The 23885-nt window shown below is 33.5% G+C and overlaps 1 protein-coding gene across 2 annotated transcripts in view; it reads right to left on the bottom strand.

Annotated features, from left to right (window-relative positions):
• LOC145261245 (nitric oxide synthase, salivary gland-like) overlaps positions 1-23885 on the bottom strand; it is a 280006-nt gene that overhangs the window by 41203 nt on the left and 214918 nt on the right. For both annotated transcript variants that reach the window (XM_080119629.1, XM_080119630.1), the window contains exon 20: positions 11323-11533. In XM_080119629.1, the coding sequence (XP_079975755.1) occupies positions 11323-11533 (211 nt within the window). The remainder of the gene's footprint in view (positions 1-11322; positions 11534-23885) is intronic.

Raw genomic sequence — 23885 nt, 5'->3', positions numbered from 1 at the left:
ACCTTTTGGATTACTTTGGACCATCTTCCAATTACGTGATTCTCTTGGATTTTACTTGTGGAAATGGAAATTTAACCAACGTTTTTGATTTTGATTTTTGGATTTTACTGTTATTGGATATTTTACCCTTCACCATCTAAATCCTACCATCTGATGAGAAGGAAAGCATTTCTTCGAAACTTCGCGGATTAAGTATTATTCACTTATTTTGTGTTTCTTTTTAAAATGAAAAATGTTTTGAACTCTTTTTCAAAGTGTTTTTAACATGTTTTATTAACTACTTGTTCTCTCTCTCTCTCTCTCTCTCTCTCTCTCTCTCTCTCTCTCTCTATATATATATATATATATATATATATATATATATATATAGAGAGAGAGAGAGAGAGAGAGAGAGAGAACAAGTAGTTAATAAAACATGTTAAAAACACTTTGAAAAAGAGTTCAAAACATTTTTCATTTTAAAAAGGAACACAAAATAAGTGAATAGTACTTAATCCGCGAAGTTTCGAAGAAATGCTTTCCTTCTCGCGTGTGTGTGTCTGGTCACGAATAGGCTCCTATATGGTTGACTATTTTAAAAAACTGATTACATATAATGATAGAAGTTGTATCGAGACACAGGAATGGGTATGTTTGATCTGGCAGGACGGTGGTTCATTAAAATTGTGGGGTCTGCGTTCGCGCCTGGTCCACAAAGTATGGAAATATAAAATTTAAAAATAAAAAAGACGTTTGCAAGTGTTTTTCTGATATAGATGTACATAAGAATACTTTGATAAGTATGTTTTAACTTAAATAGGGATGGTAAAATAAAATTGTGGGGTCTGCGTTTGCGCCTGGCCTCCAGAGAATGGAAATAGGCACAAACTTTAATAAAGACTTTTCATATCTATCTGCGTAAGTATACTTTGATAATTATGTTTTAGTTTGAAGAAATATGGTATAATAAACTTATGGAGTGTTCGTTCGCATCTGACCTCCATAGAATCGAAATATGTCACAAAGTTTAACAAGTTTTTAATATAGATCCATAGAATATTGTGATAAGTGTTTCAGTGTGAACAGGTATGGTATAATAAATTATGGGGTTTATCTATTTTATTTTTACTTTCATCATATTTTGCTTTGGTTTTGATACCCCACCATTCAACCCAAATTTACAACCCTTCCTTTTCATAACCTATCATACTTTCATAAATCAGAGTCCATTTTCTGTAGGCTGTTTTTGAACCCAATCAATGACGGTTACTTTTGCTAGTATATATATATATATATATATATATATATATATATATATATATATATATATATATATATATATATATATAGTAGCAGCGTCCAAAAGCTAAGGAACGGCCGATCATTTTTTTTTTTAATGGCTTCTAACTTTATGAAAAAGGAAAAACAATTTTTTAGTGAATTTCCAATGTTTAATAATGATAATTAAATAAAGAGTATATATTTTTTTATTTTTGATTTTGAATACATATTAGTTTTTTACATATAAATAAACTTAATTAAATTACAGGCGTCCAAAAGTTAAGGAACGCGGAAAATTAATACAAACTTTAGCAATTTTTCGAACAACTTAACAAAATGTCGACTCTGAATATTCGAAAAAAGCTATCTATACAGGAAAAACAGCTTATTTGTGACCATTATGATGAAAAAAAGTCCATAGGCATTTTAGACATTGGTTCCTTGGACATGGATCTAACTTAATAACTTGAGTTGAGCCCAAAACAAAAAAATGTTAAGGGGTCATAATAGGGGTCAAAGTTAAAAAAAAAATTGACTGTTTTTTTTTTTTTTTTTTTTTTTTTTTTTGCATAAACCTCCAAACACCCGGGAAACGCCGGGCCGAAATGCTTGTATATCCATAAAAGTGAACGTGTCTGTGTGTGCCTGCGCGCGCGTGCGTGTGTCTGTGTACATTTCCCTACGCAATAACTCTGTCAATTTTTAGTCTGCAGACTCGAAATTTGATATACAGGGTACTGAGATTTGGGAAAATCGATGTGATCGGTTTTTGGCCAAAAATTTGGCGATTAAGGGGTCAAAGTTCAACGATTTGACCTTTGAAAACTTTACCAAACTCCTCCGACAATTTGGGTCTACGCACTTGAAATTTTAGATATAGGTTCCTTGGACATGGATCTAACTTAATAACTTGATTTGATCCTAAAACAATAAATTTTAAGGGGTCACTTTATATATATATATATATATATATATATATATATATATATGTGTGTGTGTGTGTGTGTGTGTGTGTATATATATATGTATGTATATATATATATATATATATATATATATATATATATGAGGACGAGTAGTTAAGAAAATATGTTAAAACACTTTGAAAAAGAGTTATAAACATATTCAATTTTAAAAAGGAAGCACAAGATTATATATATATATATATATATATATATATATATATATATATATATATATATTCCAAGTAGAGAGATATCCAAAAATGAAAAATAATTGAATTTCAACAAAGGTGGTTAATAGTGCTCAATCAAGGAGAGCAAATTATATTTTTATTATTTTTTATGCAAGTACAGTCATGTCTTGCTACGATGTACAAACCGTGTCCATCATAATAGATCTCATCAGGCGAAAAAATTCAAAATACAAAAATTAAAAATGGTTCAAAACCATTTTTAATTTTAGAGGAGATATACTTTGCCATGACCGGCGTGGAGTTAGTTTAGAAGCTCCGACTGTTGTTTGGGCGATCGGGTTTCGATCGTGGTTTGAGATAGTTGCTTGACTACGAGAAATACCTAGAGACTTAGATTAAGATTCAAAACTAAACATAATTATGAGCAATTGCTTTATTTGATTGGAAGGTTGAAAGGAAAAAGAAACCCCGATACTCTTAAAGGAAAATGACGTCAAATTTGAATCCAGGACCTGTCAATCACTCTTGTATGCATAATCAACCCACAAACACGCATGCAGCAGCAGCAGCAGCAGCAGCAGCAGCAGCAGAAGTAGCATTGTCTCATGTATGCAAATCACCCAGCCATGGGGCGAGTTGATGTCACATCAGAGGATGAGGATAGAAAGAAAAAATGAAAGAGATTTGAAAGCACGTGGCGACGCAGCGCCTTGAGTGCACATGTCGGTGCGAGAGGAATTGTTAAAACAAGATGCAATCCGAACTTTTAAGAAAATAATGGTCGGACAACCGTGTGTCGTGGGGCAAGTTTAAAACATCACACCTGATCAGAGCTACGGTTGCACAATAGATAATTGAGCCGAGAGAAACGTAGGGATGCGGCCATAGTGTCGCTGGCTTGGAAAATTACGTGTCGATGGTTTTGGTGATAAAACGACCGTTAGTAATTGTCTCCGTTTTAAACTGAAAAAAAAAAATTCCAGCGATTTTTTTCTTTTGTTCTTTTGCGACTGTCTCTGCAAACAACGTGTTGGGTCCGAATATAAATGTAACAACCCGTTACATATGACTATTGCTCATTATTTCTAATGAGTCCATTCTAGAATTAGATCACACGTTTTTATTAATACTGTATTCATCGGCCTCCGTTATATAACAACATCTGTTGAGACTTCAGGATTTCTCGGTCTACGAACTATTTAATTTCAGCGTAAAGATTTTTGATAGCGGCGGCTGGAGGCCAGCTGTCATTTATCATTTACTTTATATATAGAATGAAATTGGATAATCTTTCGTAGGTAAACAAAAAATATGTTTCAATTAGTATCGGAATTGTGACATAGACAAATGTTTATTTGCCCGACGTAAACATCGGAAGCTATATATTTTATATTATCTGTTTTTTTTTTCTGATCAATGTTTCGCGCCAAAAACATTTTTTTTTCTATTTTTAATGGCGCATGTTTGCCAAGTCTATCTTAATTTAATGAGCACAAAAATCGTAACATTTATTTTTGCGTTAGGAAAAATAAGCGTTACGACTTGAATAACTGTTCTATTATTTGCAAATAATGTAAACCACGACGTTTCTGAATTTTTTTGAGATGAGGATAGGTTATTCGTATTATTCACCGGGCTACTGTTCTACTATTGAGTGTGATTTCTATAACGTTTCGGTCGATGTAAACTCCGACCTTCTTCATGTTTATCTTATCGAACTCAGAATGTTTCTGTCGAACTCTGATATCAGCTAGATTTTGGAATAACCTCCCTGTCTCCTGTATTATCCTGCAGAAGCTTAAATATCACGTGAACAGATATTTTGCTGCTCAGCTCCCCAGAATCCCCTGTTAGACACGATCCCATGTAGTTGTTCCTTACGTTCCAATTGGCAATATGCATTCTTTAAGGGTAAAAAAGAGTAAAGAATATTGCTAGCGAAAAAGCGAAAATTGTAGAGCCATCGATTTGCATGTGTAGTGTTAGTATCCGAATGATTTTATATGTCCATTGCTTCTAGTATTGACTTAATAAACCTTCATTAATCCGCACAGTCTTTAGCTTTTTCCAGTTTTTGTAAAACATCCTCGCATCCTTATGAAAGGTTTTGTCTGTCGGTCGGGTTTCAGTGGCAATATGCATTTGGCCGGGGGTGGGGGTGGGTAAAAATATGTAAAAATACAACCTGTTGATTCGTTAGCTTCATCACGCAAAAAAACTATTTTTTCTATTAAAAATAAATTAAAACGAATCTCTTCATATACTTGGTAATGGATATGCGAGCGACTTCATGAAGTCTAATTTGCATACTTCTTTTAAAACGAACGTTCATGAATTAATCAATTTTTAAGGTTTCTTATTAAATAATTGATTTTATTTTACTATTACGCTTAATTCTTTTATGCATAGTGTCTACATTGTGTATAATTGCGTAGAATTTAGGATGAAAACGTTCTTGCACACAGACCTGTTTATATATATATATATATATATATAAATATACACACACACATATATATAAATATATATATATATATATAAACAGGTCTGTGTGCAAAAACGTGTTCATCCTAAATTCTACGCAATTATACGCAATGTAGACACTATGCATAAAAGAATTAAGCGTAATAGTAAAATAAAATCAATTATTCAATAAGAAACCTTAAAAATTATATATATATAAAGTTACCTTGCCTTCGTGCGGAATGTCTCTACCTAACTCTCTTCTGAATATTTCGTCTATAGACTTGGAACTTGATATATAGGGTATTTGGATATTGGGAACACTTTCGAATTGGTTTTTAGTAGATTTCTGTAGAAATAATTGCTAATGGAACGAAATTGAAAAATTAGACTAATGTGAACATTTTTAGGTTGGGCTCGCTTAATTTTTAGCCGTTTTTATGCATTTGGTGATAGCCTAGACTTAATACGGCTGGAGAACTGAATGTTTTGATTTTGAATCCAACGGATAGCACTAAAATCATTTTTGAACTTTTAAAATCATTATTATTAGGTGCGGGCAAAAATGGGCGGACAAAAATAGGGGGACAAAAAGTTTTTAAAGCCGATTTATCATATTTTTTTTTGTGGGTTTCCGACAACTTTTTGATTGTATTTGAAAGATTAAGGACTAAATTTAATTTAAAAAACGGGGAAAAAATATTTGTACACGTGAAAAAAAAGTTATGAAAAATGTTTTCACGGCGAGCTACTCAATTCAGATAAATTTTGAAGTTAAATAAATTCATTGTAAAAAATCTTTTAAAAGATAAATATTAGTTTTCTGGGTCTATTTCATAGATAATTAGTAAAGTAAAGTCCTAAGATATTGAATTAAATAATAATAAAAAAAAAAACGCTTTAGTTTTACAAAACATACATTAATTATTCCCAAACAGAGTGATTTTGCCGTTCGCAAAATACAACAAACTAAAATTTTGTGTACACGGAATATACGAAGGACCAACATTTCAGGCAGTTGAAAGACTGGGAACATGATGTCATGTAATTAAAATGGAGGAAGGAGTGTGATATTTTTCTTTTTTTTCCCAGACGTGTATCCATACATTCCTATTCTGAACGTTTATATAAATTTTTCCCTTTTTTTAATTTAATTATATTTCTATGTTCCTGTTTTTAAATAATTTGTTTTAATTATTGTTCAATATTATATAAAAAATATGTTACGCTAAAAGTTTCGCATTCTTGTGAGCAAGGAAATTATTAAAATCTTGTATATAAAAATTATGCAAAACCCGTAATTAAAAAAAAATGTAGAAATATTTTTTGCAATTATAATTTTTTTGTGAAAATATTAAATAAACAATGCTCAATTCAATGGTAACATGGGTAGTTCGAGAAATTAATTTTTCTTCGAGTTATATCGAATTAATTAATACGGACTAGGGTTTTTTTCTCGTAATGTTCCCGTAAAAACATTTTTTTTATTGTTACAAATTACGATGCTTTATTTATATAAAAAAAGCAAAAAATAAATTCTTGCGCTTTTTATTTACTACTGGAAACTATAACTTTAGTAAAGGTATTTTTTGTTTAAACAAAATAATACATTTTCATTAAGATTTAAATAAAAATAATTGGTTCATTATATTCCATTAAAATTGGTTAATTTCCTGATTTTTGATGATTTTTAAGTGAACAGAGGGGTAAAAATGTTTATACATTTTGAGCATCGGCATTCATTTTGCCCGTACCCAATTATTATATATATTGGGTATAATATTATTATATATATTGGGCACAATATAATAATAAATACCGAATTAGCTCGATAATAATAGATGCGTAATAAATACGAAAATTTGCATGAATTAAAATATATATATATACATATATATATATATACATATATATATGTACATATATATACATATACACACACACACACACACACACACACACACACACACATATATATATATATATATATATAAAAGCAAGATAAGTCACAGATTAAAGATCAAGTGAATTATCTTGTTAGATATTACATTGAGGTAATACTTTCAGGGTGATCCTAGCCAAAAAGGTAAAGCTAAATATTTTAAAATAGAACTCAATATTTAACTCGGAATTTAACTTTAATCATTAACTTATATATATATATATATATATATATATATATATATATATATATATATATATATATATATACACGACTGAGAGCTAGAAACATGCATTTCCATGGGTATATCTTTTATGCGCGTAATAATATAATATTTAATAATAATAATAATAATAATAATAATAATAATAATAATAATAATGTGCCACTTTAATATAAGGGCCAAATCTTCAGAAAAACAATGAAGAGAGTTGAGAGGCGAGATGTCTGTTCACATTGCACTTGAACTCTGCATATCAGCACAGTCAGGGAAAAAAGGGAACCGGGAGCGAATTCAAAAGTCCAACAGATCGAGGAAAGGAGTTATTTTAGTAGAAGACTTTACGGTATCCAAGGACCTCAACAGTGAAGGGGTGGGGTTTTGCTGCTTGTCGGGTTAGTTGAGGGTATTTACGTCGCGGAGGTACAAAGGCTTGGAGTCCGTTGGAGCACATTCCATTAAAATACTTATAGAACTGGCCGAGGGATGTCACGTAATTGCGATGAGACAGAGGTTGGAGTTTAGCTGACAGTGCGGAACATATTAGGTTGAACATAAAAACGTAACAAATGAAAAATACGTTCTCAGGTCTGTGTGCAATCTGGTCTGATCAGAGATAGCGGAACATATTTAACATAGAGAATATGTAGATTGTTTAAGTTGCTATTCTTCGTACTTTGTTGCGGTGGCTATTTCTTAATACAGATATAGATTGCGGATAAATTGTGTGCTATTATTTATATAGTGTGCGGTCAGTTCTCGCGTATTAGCGCTTAATTTTTAGCAGTTTCTTTGATTGCTTTTGGTGAAGCTAATTCTAGCTGTTCTCGTCGGTTGAAAAATATATATTTTCTTCTGTTTATTTTAGTTGAATTTGAAGCAGATGTTGCAAGAAAAGATGCGTCACCTTTTGTATTTTTATTTTTCAAGTGTTCGCACAAACGTGAAAATTGTCGTCCGGATTCCACAAGATGATACCGGCCTTCTGATAAAAATAAAGCAAATATCTTCATCCTTGGCACTCGGGAGAGAAAGAGTATATAAAGCAAGTCAACTGGGATTTCTCTCTGATACCCGATTTAACAAGTGCTCGGACAGGAGAAATGCTGCATGGAAATGCTGCAACACGTGCATTTAAAATATCCCAACTCCCATTGGCCTTGCACCTGACCATAATATTAGATTTGGTTGTTTGGTCGGTTTGTTTTACGGCATATCAACCCATTTTCAAGTTATTTAATACCGAATTCAGTTATTTTGGAAATAGTTTTTATGCTTCAAGTTCTTTATATCTTCAAATATTTATTTGTAGAGTTTGATTTGGTTGTTTTGTTTTACGGCATATCAACCCTTTTCGGGTTATTCAATGCCGAATCTTGCATCCAATTGTTTTGTAGAAGGTTTTTATTTGTATTATTTTCATTAATCGGACAATTATTCTAATCTTGGGTATTATTGTTGTAGACCTGTGCTAGCGATTACAAATGAAAGAAACCACAAGTAGCGTAAAGTGTATAAATATAATATGTATTTATCATAAAGAATACAGGAGCCACTAAAGTGGTATGAGAGGAAGGTGTTGGTAGTATGCAGTTAAACATGGTATGAATGTCTCCATGTAGTCGCTGAAATCAGTGGTATTCATAGGACTGGTTGATTCCACTTAGTTCTCAAATACAGATGATTTGTACCCCACAACAATTATTGGCACAACGTTTCGGTAGCTGCGGCCCCCGACCTTCTTCTGGTGTTGAATATATGTTTCCTGTTCTCTACTAAGGGAAAGAGGGGTTAGCTCTCCATTACAAGAATTCGAACCGTGCAGAGCTAACCCCGCTTTTCCCAAGGAGAGAAAAGCAAACACGTATACATCACCCGAAGAAGGTCGCGGGCCGCAGCGACCGAAACGTTGTGCCAATAATACCCAAGATGAGAATAATTATCCGATTAATAAAAATAATACAAACATTCACATCTCATCTCAAGTATTGAGAATTGCAAGGCTTTTATTCTTCAATCGCTAGTTTGTAGTGTTTGGTTTGGTTTGGTTGTTTTATAGTGGATTTTATCATTTTTGTTCCCTGCCCTGCAGAACATGAATGAGTTTTTCAATCGGGAAGAAGGAAAAATGTTTACAGTATTAATGCTTTGTTCCTTTTAAGTTAGGAAACCAATCAGGAAGTGGGTTGGATAGAAAGAGAAAGAGGAAAAGAGGGGAAAGGTGGGTTGTTGTTTTTGGTTTTGGTTTTGCAGAACGTAATTAAGTTTTGCAAAAGGAAGTAGTAAAAAAACCCATCAATGTTAGGTGTATTTCGTCTCAAGAAGCCAATATCTTCAGACAGTCTGATCTGGTAGCAACAGACCATGATATTGGGTTAGAGATAAAGTATGGAACAATAAAAAAAATACGGCATAGTAAATTGATATACGGATTCCCGTCAGAAGTTTAGCGACGTTCAGCCTGATCAGTACTGTGCAGAGCCTTCAATAAGTTTCCAGACTTTTTTTGTACAATCATTAAAAATGTTCTAGACGCACTTGAAAATTCAGGGTGCTATTGCTGTACATCTTATGAGATGACTGACCAATTTTTATGATTTCACGTTCAAATAAACAGGTACAGCAGGAATTGAAATACACTCTACTAAAGCGTCGGGTCTTCTTGATAGTGTCTTCTGGATACACGTTTCTAGACATAGCCGCTTTTACAACAGAGTATGACTTGCTGGCGTAGAGATGAAACAAAAAGAGATATCATTCGCGACAGGGTACAGATCTGCAAATTTAATGTATGGGACGTTTATCCGGTAGATTTAAAACGTCAAACGGTTACACGTGTGCACGGTAAGATCAGAAAGAAATTAATATGCTCAATCGCCATCTTTTTTTTCTTGGGCATCCAAGAGAACAGACCTTGAAAACGAAGCTTCCTGGTTTCGCCGTAGCTTGAGCACGACTGACGACGAAGATGTAATTCAAGCCACACACACACACACCCACACACCCACACACACACACACACATACACACACACACACATACACATAGCAACATATCAGTTTGTATTATTTGAATTGTTCGGACTACTGTTCTCATCTTGGTTGTAATTCTCCCAACTTTTCGGCCAATGTGACCTTCGACCTTCTATGAAACGGGATTAGTATCACATATCTTGAATACTAACAACTATGGTTTATTATAAAAAGGAAACAAAAACACCCTTTCCGCCATTCATTGTGAAAATACACCTGAAGAAAGTCGGAGTGTAACATAGCGCACATTAGTGCGTGTGAAAATATAAGCTGGAGCGAAAGATGGCTGGCTTACTAAGAGTTTAGCAGCAGCAGTGGCCGAAAACAAGCGCATGTCCAAATTAGGAAGCGTGCGCGAGAAGAAAAAGGAAAAAAAAGGAGAAAAATGCACTACGTGGCCAAGAGAAGAAAATTGTACGTCAATGATAATGGACGTGTACAGACGAAGACGGGAATAGGCTGATTGTGGTCCGCATGTAGTTAAAGGAAGGAGAAACGCGATCAGGCTAGATGGACATGTGGCAGCGAGAGACTTTTTAAGTGATGTCAAGACGTGGGAGTAACAGTAATAAAAAATGTTTGTTAAAAGGAAAAAATGCCGACCCGGATTTTTATTTCTTTCTTCCCAGTTTTATTTTTATGGATTACTAAAGTAAAGTATAAAGGTCGCGTTACAGGAGGTTACATCGGTCGAAACGTCGTGTGAATAAACACAAGTTGATAGCAGTAGTCTGAATGATCCAAATAATACAAATTATCAATCGCTATCTAAAAAAACTCAAAAACAACTCGTAATTTTATTCTTAATATAGCAAGGACTCGTGGCGTAATGGATACAGTATTAAGTAAATTTCAGTTCTAAGGGACTAATGTGGTTGATTTAACAGTTTGAAGAAAGAGAAAAAATGGCTTCTCAATTTCTAATCAAAATAATAAAAAATTATCAATCCTCATCTAAAAAGTCGACTGGGAATGTGGCTAGTCAATAGGTTGTCTGGGAGATGACGGTGATCAGGTGCTTAACGACACGGACTGACGACCTGGGTGTACCAGGTTCGAATCCAGTCTGTTCCACAAAAATCACTTTCACTTAGGATTTTGGCCTCTCCCATAAGCATTCACTATTTTTTTTTTTTTTTTAAAGAATTTTGACTAGAAAAATATCTGGGAAACCAATGCCAACAATAGAATCTTTTGATTCTGATGATGATGATGATGATGATGAACAGGTTGTCTGTAATATACGTACTTGGTTTTATATACTTTGCTATCGCAATTGTCAGATGTATCTCTCCCGGGTGGAATTTTGGCGAAGAACTGACGCTATAAAATCGCTGTTGTAGAAGCGGAAGTTGCGTCAGCAATAATGTCGGCGGAATCTTCAGAGACGGGAAATCTTTTAACAGTTCGGCCAAATTTGGACTATGGTGTTGCTTGTACTTTTCGTAGGCTTGCGTGTCCTGAAAAGAGAAACGACATCTGTATATAGAAGAAGCAAATTAAAGGTGGGTACATCCACTTTTCATGTTTTCCACATAAAGATGGGATTAAAAAACTTCGGAAATATTGGTAAGATGGAGGTAATAGTGTTGCAATATTTTAGAAAACAATGTTAAATCGGTATTTTCTACATAATGTTAGAATAAGCAAGTAAGTTCAAGTAGTGGAATATTCCATTGGAAATGAAGAATTTAGAGTTAGGGTTACGTGTTAAGATATTACGTCAAACAGGAGGTAACTAGTGACACGTAGTGAATAAGACAATAACATTTTTCACTATCATAGATCTAGAGAGAGATAGAGAAAGTGAGAGAGAGAGAGAGGGAGAGAGAGAAGACGGGGGAGAGAGAGAGGGGGGAGAGGGTCCGTCTTCGGAAAATCTGTTGGCAAAGTCGCGGGAAAAGGGTTGCATAATTTTACCGTTCCAGAAGATATCTCTCGACACAATCCTCTACCTGTATAAGAGCCAGATGTTAGTTTTTATAATTTTTATAACTTCCGTTATTAAGAAAGAATAGACTACAACAAAAAGAAAGAAAAACAGAGAGACGTCACTATCCACTGGGCAACAATTTACAACATGTCAATTAAATAAAATATCAACTGTGTATTAAAAGAAAAGTGAGAAAGAAACAGAGAAACATCACTATCCACTGAGCAACAACTTATATCGTGTTAGAGAAACACGACTTCAGCTGTGTATTGAAGAGAAAGAGAGAAAGAGAAACGTCGCTATCCACTGAGCAAGGAATTATGTCGTGTCGACCAAACAAGACTTCAGCTGTGTGTTAAAAGAAAATAGAGAAAGAAGCAGAGAGGCGTCACCATCCACTCAGCAACAACTTACGACGTGTCAACAAAGAAAGACTTCAGTTGTGACGTCAGTCAGAGATGTTTTGTCTTGGTCGTCGATCAAAGATTTGGTCCAACGCACTGCTACATATTTATCAAAAGAATATTTTAAATAGCAATCATAAGTGAAAATAGAGAAAGGGGGAAAATCAAAGAACACTAACTTAGCAATTAAGATTATATTTAAACTAATGTACGCATAATGTAAAAAAAGGATGTCATATTTTGCAACATCTTTTAAGTAAAGACTAGCGAGGGGTACCCGGCGTTGCCCGGGTGTTTGGAGGTGTGTGTGGAAACTCCGGGGGGTGGGGAGGTTAAAAAAAAAGTAAGTATGAGGATCGAACCTGAACTGTTGAGGCAAAGTTGTAAATTAAAGTGTGAAAAAAAAAGTGCGGTGTTAACCATTTCCCCACTGCGAGATACTAACGGAAACACGTTTGAATTTATTTAATTACTTGGATTTGGCAGATGCCCGTTTTAATGAGTTAATGAGGTCAAGTTTGACTGCAGGATAGTATTCATTTACTGCTGAACGCTTTTTTTCCCCCCCAAGATGTTATAGGAAAAAGACTAACCCACATGCGGCGATCGACAAATGTTGAATATTTATCTTTCCGAAATCGAGCAAATTAAATAGACAGGCGAGCTTCGTTGTAAACTGTGAGATATTACGATTTATATGTGATATAAAAAGGTTTTAAAAGTTGTTAGGCGACCGACCGCTTCTCTGAAAAAAGCTTTTCGTAGACATACAGAAAAAGCGAACACACATACATACATTTTCGCTTTTATATTTAAAGATAAGAATTACCTTGCTACGTTGATAGCATTATTGATAGTTGAAGAATAAGACAGATACTGCAAAGTGGTTCCTTCTAACGATCGTGAAATGTTGGATGTGACAGAGGAGCATGAAATTTTATCAAATTCTTCTCAACTGGAGTAATTTTTATTTTTCTCTCATCCGGAATACTCCTTTTTTTCCTTTTGTGAAGGTGCAAATAAATAGGGACCATAATTCCTTTATATACCATTTTTTTGGAATCCTTTGGGATGAGTAATTTGCGTATTTATCTATTTATTTGGGACTGTTATATACATAGAATCGTAGAGATTCAACGCCTTTATCCACTGCGCCACGGGCCTCCTTCATGGTGACCATTGTCTGAAGATAGCGGTTTGAATCCTACCCAAAGCAGACTAAAGGTTTAGTTGACGAAAACGTCGTGAGACAAAAACAACTATGAAAGGCAGTAATTGCGGAGGATACAGTTAGAAGATTCAGTATTCCTATCCCGTCGCGGTTAATTATCTGAAGAAGGCCAGAGGATGAGTTGGCCGAAATGCAGCAAAACAACAACTATGAAGATGAAGATAGCAGTCCGCAAGTAAATAAATTAATGCACAATTCCTTGGATATCTTGTGAAAAGTTGAATTCCTTTTTTAATACACATCGACAGAAGAAGTTTTCTAATGTTAACTCCTCTCTCATGAAAGGGTTTACTGTTATAAATGATAAGCAGGGAGACCCGTACATGCCCGGGATTAAATAAGGATCCACGAATCTTCTAATACTTTTATTGTCATTGAAATCGATAAAATCGCCCATTTTCAATCAAATTGATTTACTGCCTGCTCTAGTCGTTGACACGTCACAATGCACTGAGATGAAGCTTTACATGCAGTGACTTAGTCCATAATACATTGTTGTCTACATTGCACTGTAGAGAACCTGCTAGATTATTTTCATATAATGACAGGAAGGAAAGTTTAAAAGGCAAAAGTAAAATACCATGGTCTAATTGTGTTCAAAATAAAAGCACCCCTGTCTTATGAAATACCATATTTATTATTTTACACGGCTGTTCTTTTTGCTTATGCGTTGATACAACCTATCAAATGCACTTGTAATGTTAGGCTGTATAAGAGTGTTAACTTTGGTGAAAATCGGACTGCTCTTTCTCTAATCTGTTTTTTTAATTTTTGATACTCATTGTAGAGATTCCGATACACAACCTATCTAAGAACACGCACAGACATATAAAATACATTTGTGTGACATTTAAAAATAACTGTCCCAGCCATTTCTGAGTCCAACGAACTCACACACGCACTGACACACACACACACAAAGTTATTTTATATATAAGTAGATATAGACGGCGAGACAGCACCGTGATAATTAGTGAGGGAAATTGTTGGTGATTATGGTAGATAGATGAGTATTTGTTTTACAGGAAGCATAGAACGAAGCTCAGTCGAGTAGATAACATAAAGTAACGATAGAGCAAAGACTTGCTATGTCATTTCTGTTAGAAAGGAGAAGGTTCTCGAAAGATCATCCACCACTAGATTTTGAAGACAGTTTTGTACTCTGTCAAGGCAAGAAAGGATATTCTTAGATGTTCCTTCCCGGATGTGGCAACAGTACTCCATCTTACGACGTATTTGGCTCTTTTACAGGAAGAAGATTCCAGAAAGTGGTGTGAATCATGTTCGGTCAGAGATTTAGATCAATTATTTACCCGTATTCCCCCAATCGATTTAATTGATTTTAATATTTAATCCTGATCAATATTTCATTTTTTGTCATAAAAAAGAAAAACGCAGGAATTTTCATTCATTAGTTCAGATGTACAACGTATTTAACAACGAAAAAAAAAACATGACATTCGTTATTTTACTACGAAAGACGTTCAAAAAGTAATGTCCCCTATTTTATTCCGCCCGAATAGATCAGAGGTGGCTGCAAATTGCATTATTACGATGACCGAACTTACGTATCCATGACCTAAAAGTTTTATCTCTCTGTTAGAAACCGTGTGAGACTCTAAGTAAGCAACATCTGTCATGGACGTGCGTCAGAAGCAGAGAGGCTTCTTTGAATTCCTGGCCAAAGTTCATTGAGGATGGTAAGGACTATTTAGAATAATAAATTCTGGAGCATCAAAGGTCACCCGACTTAATGATAACTGCTTCCATCTTCGTAGCTCTTCAACGTTTGGTGTTAAAAATACGAAGCTTTACTTTTGAAACGGCCTTCGAGCTCCGGACGCCCATGCATAGCCATCGTTTATCGTTGCCAAAAATGAATTGAGAATGGTGGTGACTATGTGGCAAAATAAATTCTGGGGTACAAAACGTCGTTCGTTTTAATGGTACTACTCCCGTCTTTGTAGCTCTTGAACTTTTTGAGTCCAAAACTAAGCTTTACTTTATGAACGAATCTAACGAATAATAGACAATCGTGATTTTAGTAGAATACAGTCAGAAAGAACTTGGAGCGATCTGCTATGAAAGACTTGTTCAAGCGTAGCGATATAGTCTTTTATTTCGTGTTACAATAGGGCAGTATTTCTTAGTATTAAATTAAATATTTAACAGAATTCGATCTGTACAATTTAGCTTATCTGGACTACTATTGCCATCTTGTTTTTATTCATCATAAAAATTGTGTGTACATTTCTGAAGGCATACAACCAGGCAGGTGTTACTATTGCCATCTTGTTTGTCATTTTCACAATGTTCCGAAAGATATAACCAGGTCGGAGGTTACATCGGGGGAAACGTTATTGCTACAAACAACAATTAATGAGATGATAATAAGAATTTAGACAATAAAAGTTTATATCTCATTCAGGTTAAAATCCGAATAAAAGCAAAGTAGTATTGAACCCACAACGGCGGTTTTAATTGTGTCATCGTTGATTCCTGTTGCGTTAGCGGATATTCCTTTGGGCCAAGATCACAGTGTAGTATCTGCTCTTCAAATGCTGCACTTCAATTTCTTGTTCTCTTTCAGTGGAGGAGAAATCTTTCTCGACAGAGACAATTTTTAGTTTTTGTTCCTTTTCTCAACGTTAAAAAACGACCCTGGTGTCTCCCTCTGTCCCGTGGCATTGTAAATAGGAACTGTTCGGTAAATGAAGCAAACTATTCGTCACGCGGGTAAGGGATTAGGGTTACTGGATACTAGCCACGCCTAGTTCTAATATTATGTTGCTATTGATGGCTTTTGGTAACGACGTGTACATTTACCACCCATACGGTAAACAGGTAAAGTAGATATTCGTGTTCAGTTAAGCGTTTAGAGTAAATATTGTGTTTCAGCATTTAGATAATCCAAAATAGATAAACATGCGATAAAACAATCAAAGCGAAAACCATTCATTATGAATCGTTACACACGAGTTATTAATTTCCTCGCTGGGAATGCATGTTGGCTTTCTTCCCTTATTCAAAGCGTTTACAACAACAAAGTTGACCAATTGGTCATTTGGCTAGGATCAATGTGTAATATCATTTCGAAACTAGAGCATATATTTTCTCTCTCTCTCTCCTCCCTTTCTTTCTTTCTTTCTTCCTTTCTCTCTCTCTCTCTCTCTCTCTCTCTCTCTCTCTCTCTCTCTGATGAGAAGGAGAGTATTTCTTCGAAACTCCGCGGATTAAGGACTATCCACTTATCTTGTGCTTCCTTTTTTAAAATTAAATATGTTTTTAACTCTTTTTCAAGATGTCTTTTAACATATTTTATTAATCATTTGTTCATATATATATATATATATATATATATATATATATATATATATATATTCCTATTCTTGTTTTTGTTTGTTTACATGGACGTGATGAATGACGTCATATCACTGTGTATATATGAAATATATATATATATATATATATATATGTGTGTGTGTGTGTGTGTGTGTGTGCTATGACGTCGTATACGGCGTTGTAGAAGCTGACGTCATATATGACTTCATGTGTAATGTCATGTATAAGGAGCAAAAATGGAAAATTATCCAGGCAACGCCGGGAACTTGTTCATATATATATATATATATATATATATATATATATATATATATATATATATATATATATATATATATATATTAAGTAATGTGATTTATAGTTTAAAATTTAAAAATTTAAAAAAATTTAAAATTTAAAAATCAAATTTTAATTAAATTAAAAATCAGTTTCATAAGAAGGAACAACAACAAAAAATGTTGTTCCTTCATATGAAACTGATTTTTAATTTAATTAAAATTTGATTTTTAAATTTAAAATTTTTTTTAAATTTTTAAATTTTAAATTATAAATCACATTACTTAATATTGAATTAGCTCTAGGACATTTAACTATCGAGCTTATTATATATCTAAATTACAACGAGCACTTTCTATTTCCTGTATTTTAATTAAACTAGTAATTTCACTGTTACATTAAAATACACTCAGCTCTTTAGACTATTGTTCTAATCTCCTTTATATATATATATATATATATATATATATATATATATATATATATATATATATATATATATATATATAAATGATTTTGATTTTTGGATTTTACCGTTATTGGATATTTTATCCTTCACCAGACTATCCATTCAAGGCATATATAGAGAGTAGGGGAACTGTTAACAGTGGTTGTAGCTAGACAAGTGTTTGTTGTGAATGTTTTGCAAGAGGGGAGGGGCATAGATTGAAGCCATGGAAATAATGATAGAGTAAAGATAGACTCGTAAGGGAGGAAAAATGACATCACCTACAAAACTTCGATCCAGGTTTTAACCGTGTCAAGAATGTTTCGCGCAGCTTCTTCCCTAGATGTGGCAACAATACTCGATTTGAGGACGTATTTGACATTTATACAAATAGAGAATTTTATAGATAGAGAATTGCCTCGGGCGTGAGATATTTTCGGGAAGTGTATACAATTATCTAACTTTATTTTTAAAAAAATATTCTCGATTCCATTCCGTTTTTTTTCTATGTTCGTTGTTTCTTCTTTGTTTAATTATATCTTTCTGTTGATTACATTTTAATGTTAAACTGCACAAGTGACCGGTTAATTAAATAATTGATGTAACATTATTAACATTCTATTAAATATTGTGATCAGAATTTTCTTACATTGAATGTATTTAACGATTCATATACGATTTTAACGCCTTTGAATTTGAAGCTTTTGAAGCATTTTAAATTATTTTGGAAAATATATTTAAATATTGTTGAAAATAATTACGTATATCAATGGATACGTTTTGAAAGCTAAAAACAACGCAAAACATTAACCCATAACAACGTAAACAAATAAATGCAAATCGCCTTTTTTCAGATTTTGACCTGCGCACTGAAATATTAACGTTATTATTTCGAAATTATTATTTAACATGGGAAGAGTGGGGGTGTTTTGCAACTATTCTTTATTACAACTATACTGTCGCTATTTTCTTACAACTAAACAACTTTAACCCGTTGACGAACATAAGAACAATTGTAGTAAAGCCAAGACTACTACTACTACTACTACTACTACTACTACTACTACTCTTTATCAGTCCCTTTTCCTTCCTTCCTTCCTTCCTTCCTTCCTTCTTTTTTATTTTTTGTTTACATTTCTAGATACAAAATAGTTGTGTTAGAACGGTGACACATTTACTAATCTGTTTCAATATTAGTTTTATTTTATTTTATTTATTTAGGTTTTATTTTTTTTTGCTTCAGGTTTTATTAATTTTTTTTAGATTTTAAGTTTCTATAACTTGGTTGAGGGATTCCAATATGGGTTTTTCATTCTTATATTCATGTGCGTTTTTGCTGATAAATGACTTCCGTCGGCGTTTTATTCGTAGGACAATCATGTTTAATTTTCGATTTTTGAGCGATTATTCGGAAAAATAGGTAACTTTAAACGAATAGGGAGGATTTTTTTTCCATGTTCGAGTGATCCGTCCGTGATTTTTCATTTTAATATACTTTCATAGAAATGTTTCTGTTATGTCAAAAAAAAAACCCCAACTATTTTCTTTACGTCACAAGTGTCACGCTCATACATGAATTCCATAGCTAATATAACATACTGACCCAACGGGTCACAGGTAGTCTCGTATATATATATATATATATATATATATATATATATATATATATATATATATATATATATTAATTCCAAATCTTTATGTAGAAATAGGCAGAGATCGTCATTGTTTGATGGCTGCACGGACTGGCGGGTTGCATTCGATTTAGAACGCCGACTCGTATTTCCAACTGAAATAACGTTAACGGATCAAGCCCGGATATCGTCATTTTGTTCGTTGATTTTTAAAAAAAAGTCTTTCTCGTTGAATTAACGGTTTGATTTGAGGAAAATTTTGACTGGGCTCATAAGCATAATTGGAAAGATATTAAGATCTGCGAGAAGAATGTTTCATAAATGGCTGGAAAATCATTGTATTTCCCATCGAAGTCAGATGCCGAGGTTTTATTGCGAACTCAACACCCACGTTCTTTAATAATCTTGGTCTTTCTTTGTCAGGCAGGAAAAATACATAAAGGAATTCTAAGACAAGGCTCTATCTGCATCATCATGGATATGGCAGTTCCACAGATTGACAACAATTGTTACATGATAAGGGCTGTCCCCTTTTCATGTAAGTATAAAAATGGAGAGATTTAGTTAAAATGAAAATGAAATAGAATAGACGAAATTCGAACCTCGTAAATTAGGTTTAGAAATAGATTACGAGAGAGAATTAGAAAATGGAATGTAAAACAAACCATTGTTAAGCTTAGAGATAAAATAGTTTCAAGAAAAAAATGTGCGCTGTCAATTCTGTTATGAAAATTCAATTGAAAGAATGTAACTACAAGATAATATAATAAACATGTTTTTAACATATTGGAAAAATAGGTTACTGGGAATATAGGTTAAAATTCCTTTTGTAAACAAAGGAAAAAGTTTTGGACACGCATGTCCAGAACACGTGAAAGAAGACACATGTTTTAACATGTGTATGACGTCATGGAAAATGGGAAGTTCTAGATATAGTTAGAAACTTGAGGAGAAACTGGGGGAGAAACGGAGAGGAAGTTTGAAGACGAGAGACGATAGTCTGAGTTGGGATTCGAACGTCTAGAAGCGAGACGGTTACTTTTGAAACTTAGAATGTGAAGCTTTGAATTCTTGATGATGGAAACCACGACCGGTCGGGAGAAGAAATAAACCCATCATGTGTTTTTATAAACGTCGTCTTTGTGTTGTAATTCTACCAAAAGGTAAAGTGAAAATTGTTATATATGTCTTATATATATCATGTGTTTAAATACATCTTACATGCACAATATGAACACTAAGACTGTCTCCTCCCTCTAAGAGCTTCCTTCTAGAAATCTAAGTAATGAACATTTTTAATATATATGACTCGCTTCATAAAACGAATAATCTCTTACAACAACATCTCACTCTCTTTCTAAGACACAACAACAATCTCTCTAAGTCTCTCTTAATAAGACTCTCACTATTTAATAAGACTTAACAAGAACAATAATAATAATGAAATATATAACACAATCCAACAAAGTCTGGTTGTATCTTGAGATACTGCTCGGGTGCTCTGAGCTAGTGGTAAAGATGCCTCGTCCCCGAAAACATGACTGAACTCATACTCATCATCTGATGAAGGTTTTGTTGAAAGCAATGATGCTGTAAAAGCAAAAATTATTGTACAAACATTTCTCTCTCTCTCTCTTTCACTTTCTCTTTCTCTCCCCTCTCTCCCCCTCTCTCTCTTCCTCTCTCTCTCTCTCTCTCTCTATATATATATATATATATATATATATATATTCACCTGTTATCTAATTTTTAAAAGATAGACCCCCCCGAACATCGAAGACAAGATTCAAGCAAGCAAGCAAGACTGAACGGCCCACAGATTTTCACAATTATATAGATACACATACCTTACTTGAGTAGAAATATATAAATATGGAAATAAATACACATTGCCCTCTATTATAGGATTGCCACGATATTTAGAGATGACAATTATTTGAACCATTTCTATTAAATCACCTTACATTCTTCTCGTTAATCTTATTTTTTTCAAGATGGCTGACACACATTTGAATTACATAATATAGATGCAAAAACTCCCCAGAATATCTTTTCTTGTTCCTAAGAGATAATAAATGGATCGAGTTACAGTTCCAAATTGCTTTTTTTTTTTATTTCACTCGGTTCGTGTATTTTTAAATTGACGTTACCTTTACTCTCGGACAGATTATAGGAAACCTGTATTACGTTTAGCTTTTTCTATCGTTCATCATCTTTCGTATTTCGTTTCGCTAACACACAATTTGATTTATACCCCTTGAAAGCCAAAAAGACTTTGCGTAGCTTCACAAAAAGTTAATTAAATTTTTCTATATTCTTCCTTGACACTACTGATATATGCACATCTGTAGTAGTAATAATAATAATAATAATAATAATAATAATAATAATAATAATAATAATAGTAGTAGTAGTAGTAGTAGTAGTAGTAGTAGTAGTAGTAGTAGTAGTAAAAATAATAACGAGCGGGACCTGTGGAAATTCCACAGGGGACTCATTCATATGTAATATATTGATGTTGGCATTCTGTAGATGTTCAGTTTAAATGGAGACGTTCTGATATTGTTGTAGCTTTTTTGTTAAAACTGCAAAAGTACGCATAAATATGATATTTTAATTCTTGCAGATTTCGTATATATTATTATAGAGTTAATGTTCTACCGATTTTGATATATTATATAGTAACGATTTAATATATATATATATATATATATATATATATATATATATATATATATATATATATCCATATGACTTGGGTGCATTAGCTTGAATCGAAACCGAAATAAAAACTTATGAAATATATATATATATATATATATATATATATATTTATATATATAACTTGAGTTCCTTCAGCCTTAATCAAAACCGAAACTAAAACTTATGAAGAATCATTGATACAATTATTTATATAAAAAAATAGATTACTTGAGTGCCATCTATTATAATCGAAACCGAAACCAAACTTTACGAAAAATTCTTAATAAAATTATTTATTAAAAAAATAGATGACGTAAGTGTCATCAGCTATAATCGAAACTGAAACCAAAACTTATGAAGAATTCTTGGTAAAATTATTTATGACAAGAAATGGAAGTACATAACAATTAAACAACCCGGATGTAAGCGTGACATAGAAAATAACACACACGCTATCGTATAAATATATAGACAACAACAACAACAACAACAACAATAATAATAATAATAATAATAATAATAATAATAATAATAATAATAACAGCAGCAGCTGCAAACTAGCCCCAAAAGAATATAATAATTGACACGATCAAATGGGCGCAGTCAGTACACTAGAAATTATGCAGACAGTTGTATCTTGAACAGCCAGACAAATGGTACAAGCAAACACTGGCAGCGGTACTTGAAAATTAAACTCACCAAATTCTATAGGATATGAATATGCAAACGGATAAACCCATCCAAGCAGAAAGACAGCATATCATAATAGTTAAAAAGTAGGAAAAGTTCTGCAAGACTATAGATTTTGCTGTTTCAGTAGATCACAGTGAAACACAAGAACACAGAAAAGCAGAACAAATACACGAAACTGACCAAAGAAGTGAAAGGGATGGGGAAGATGAAGAGAGACAAGATAGCAGCAATAATAGTAGGAGCGCTACGACAATATCGAAAAACTTTGGGAAAAGATTGGGAGAGGTTGGAACCAGAGGGATGGCCGAGAAGATACAATGGATACAGTGAACAACAATAATGAAAACAGCTGAAATATTAAGGAAGACCGTTGAATGTGGAGAATAATACACATGAGCTACAGGCAAAAGCCGGACATATAGAAACTGCTACAAATGTAAAACACAAAGGAACCTCACATGGAATCATGAAAATTGAAACTAGGCAATTGTAAGTTAACTCCCTTGCCTCTAGCATTCTTTTTATTTTGTGTATCGCTATACACAGGCGCCACACCAAATAAATGGGGGTCAAAAAGGATGAAAAGAGCGAGGGGAGAAAGAGAGAGAGAGAGAGACGGGGTGGTGGAGAGAGAGCACTAACCAAACCTCCGCTGGATGAGTGCAAAGAGGACTATGACCTTGGAGAGGCTTATTGCCATCCAAATTACAGTGAAGACCAGTGGTCGCTGCCAATCAATTGTAAGCGGCTGGTGCGATATCGCAAATTCATCTGCAAAGGTTATCAAAACAGGTGGAGCGTACTAGGAATCTGAAGAGACTTGTTGTCACTCAGACTCCAGATAATACCACAAGTTACTACTCCTAGTGAGTAAATAATATACATGCATACATACACGCTATGTCTATCGGAGGGAACTTGAATGTCTATCGAAGGGAACTTGAATATCTACTAGACACTGTCTTCGACTCTCTAAGGTCTCTTTGTACGAGAGTTTGTCATGAGGATGCTTTTCACTAGAAGTAAAGCCTGACTTAATATTCAAAATCACATAGTATTCTCAGCCCCAATAAGATCGCATCAATATGGTTAACACACAGTGGCTTATACGAGAAATGATGCACTTTCTCCCATAGATGTTGCGTATA

This window comes from Euprymna scolopes, chromosome 37, assembly GCF_053919585.1.
Source record: "Euprymna scolopes isolate OS-2025 chromosome 37, ASM5391958v1, whole genome shotgun sequence".
NCBI lineage: Eukaryota > Metazoa > Mollusca > Cephalopoda > Sepiida > Sepiolidae > Euprymna > Euprymna scolopes.
This window is presented reverse-complemented; position numbering and strand designations above follow the sequence as displayed.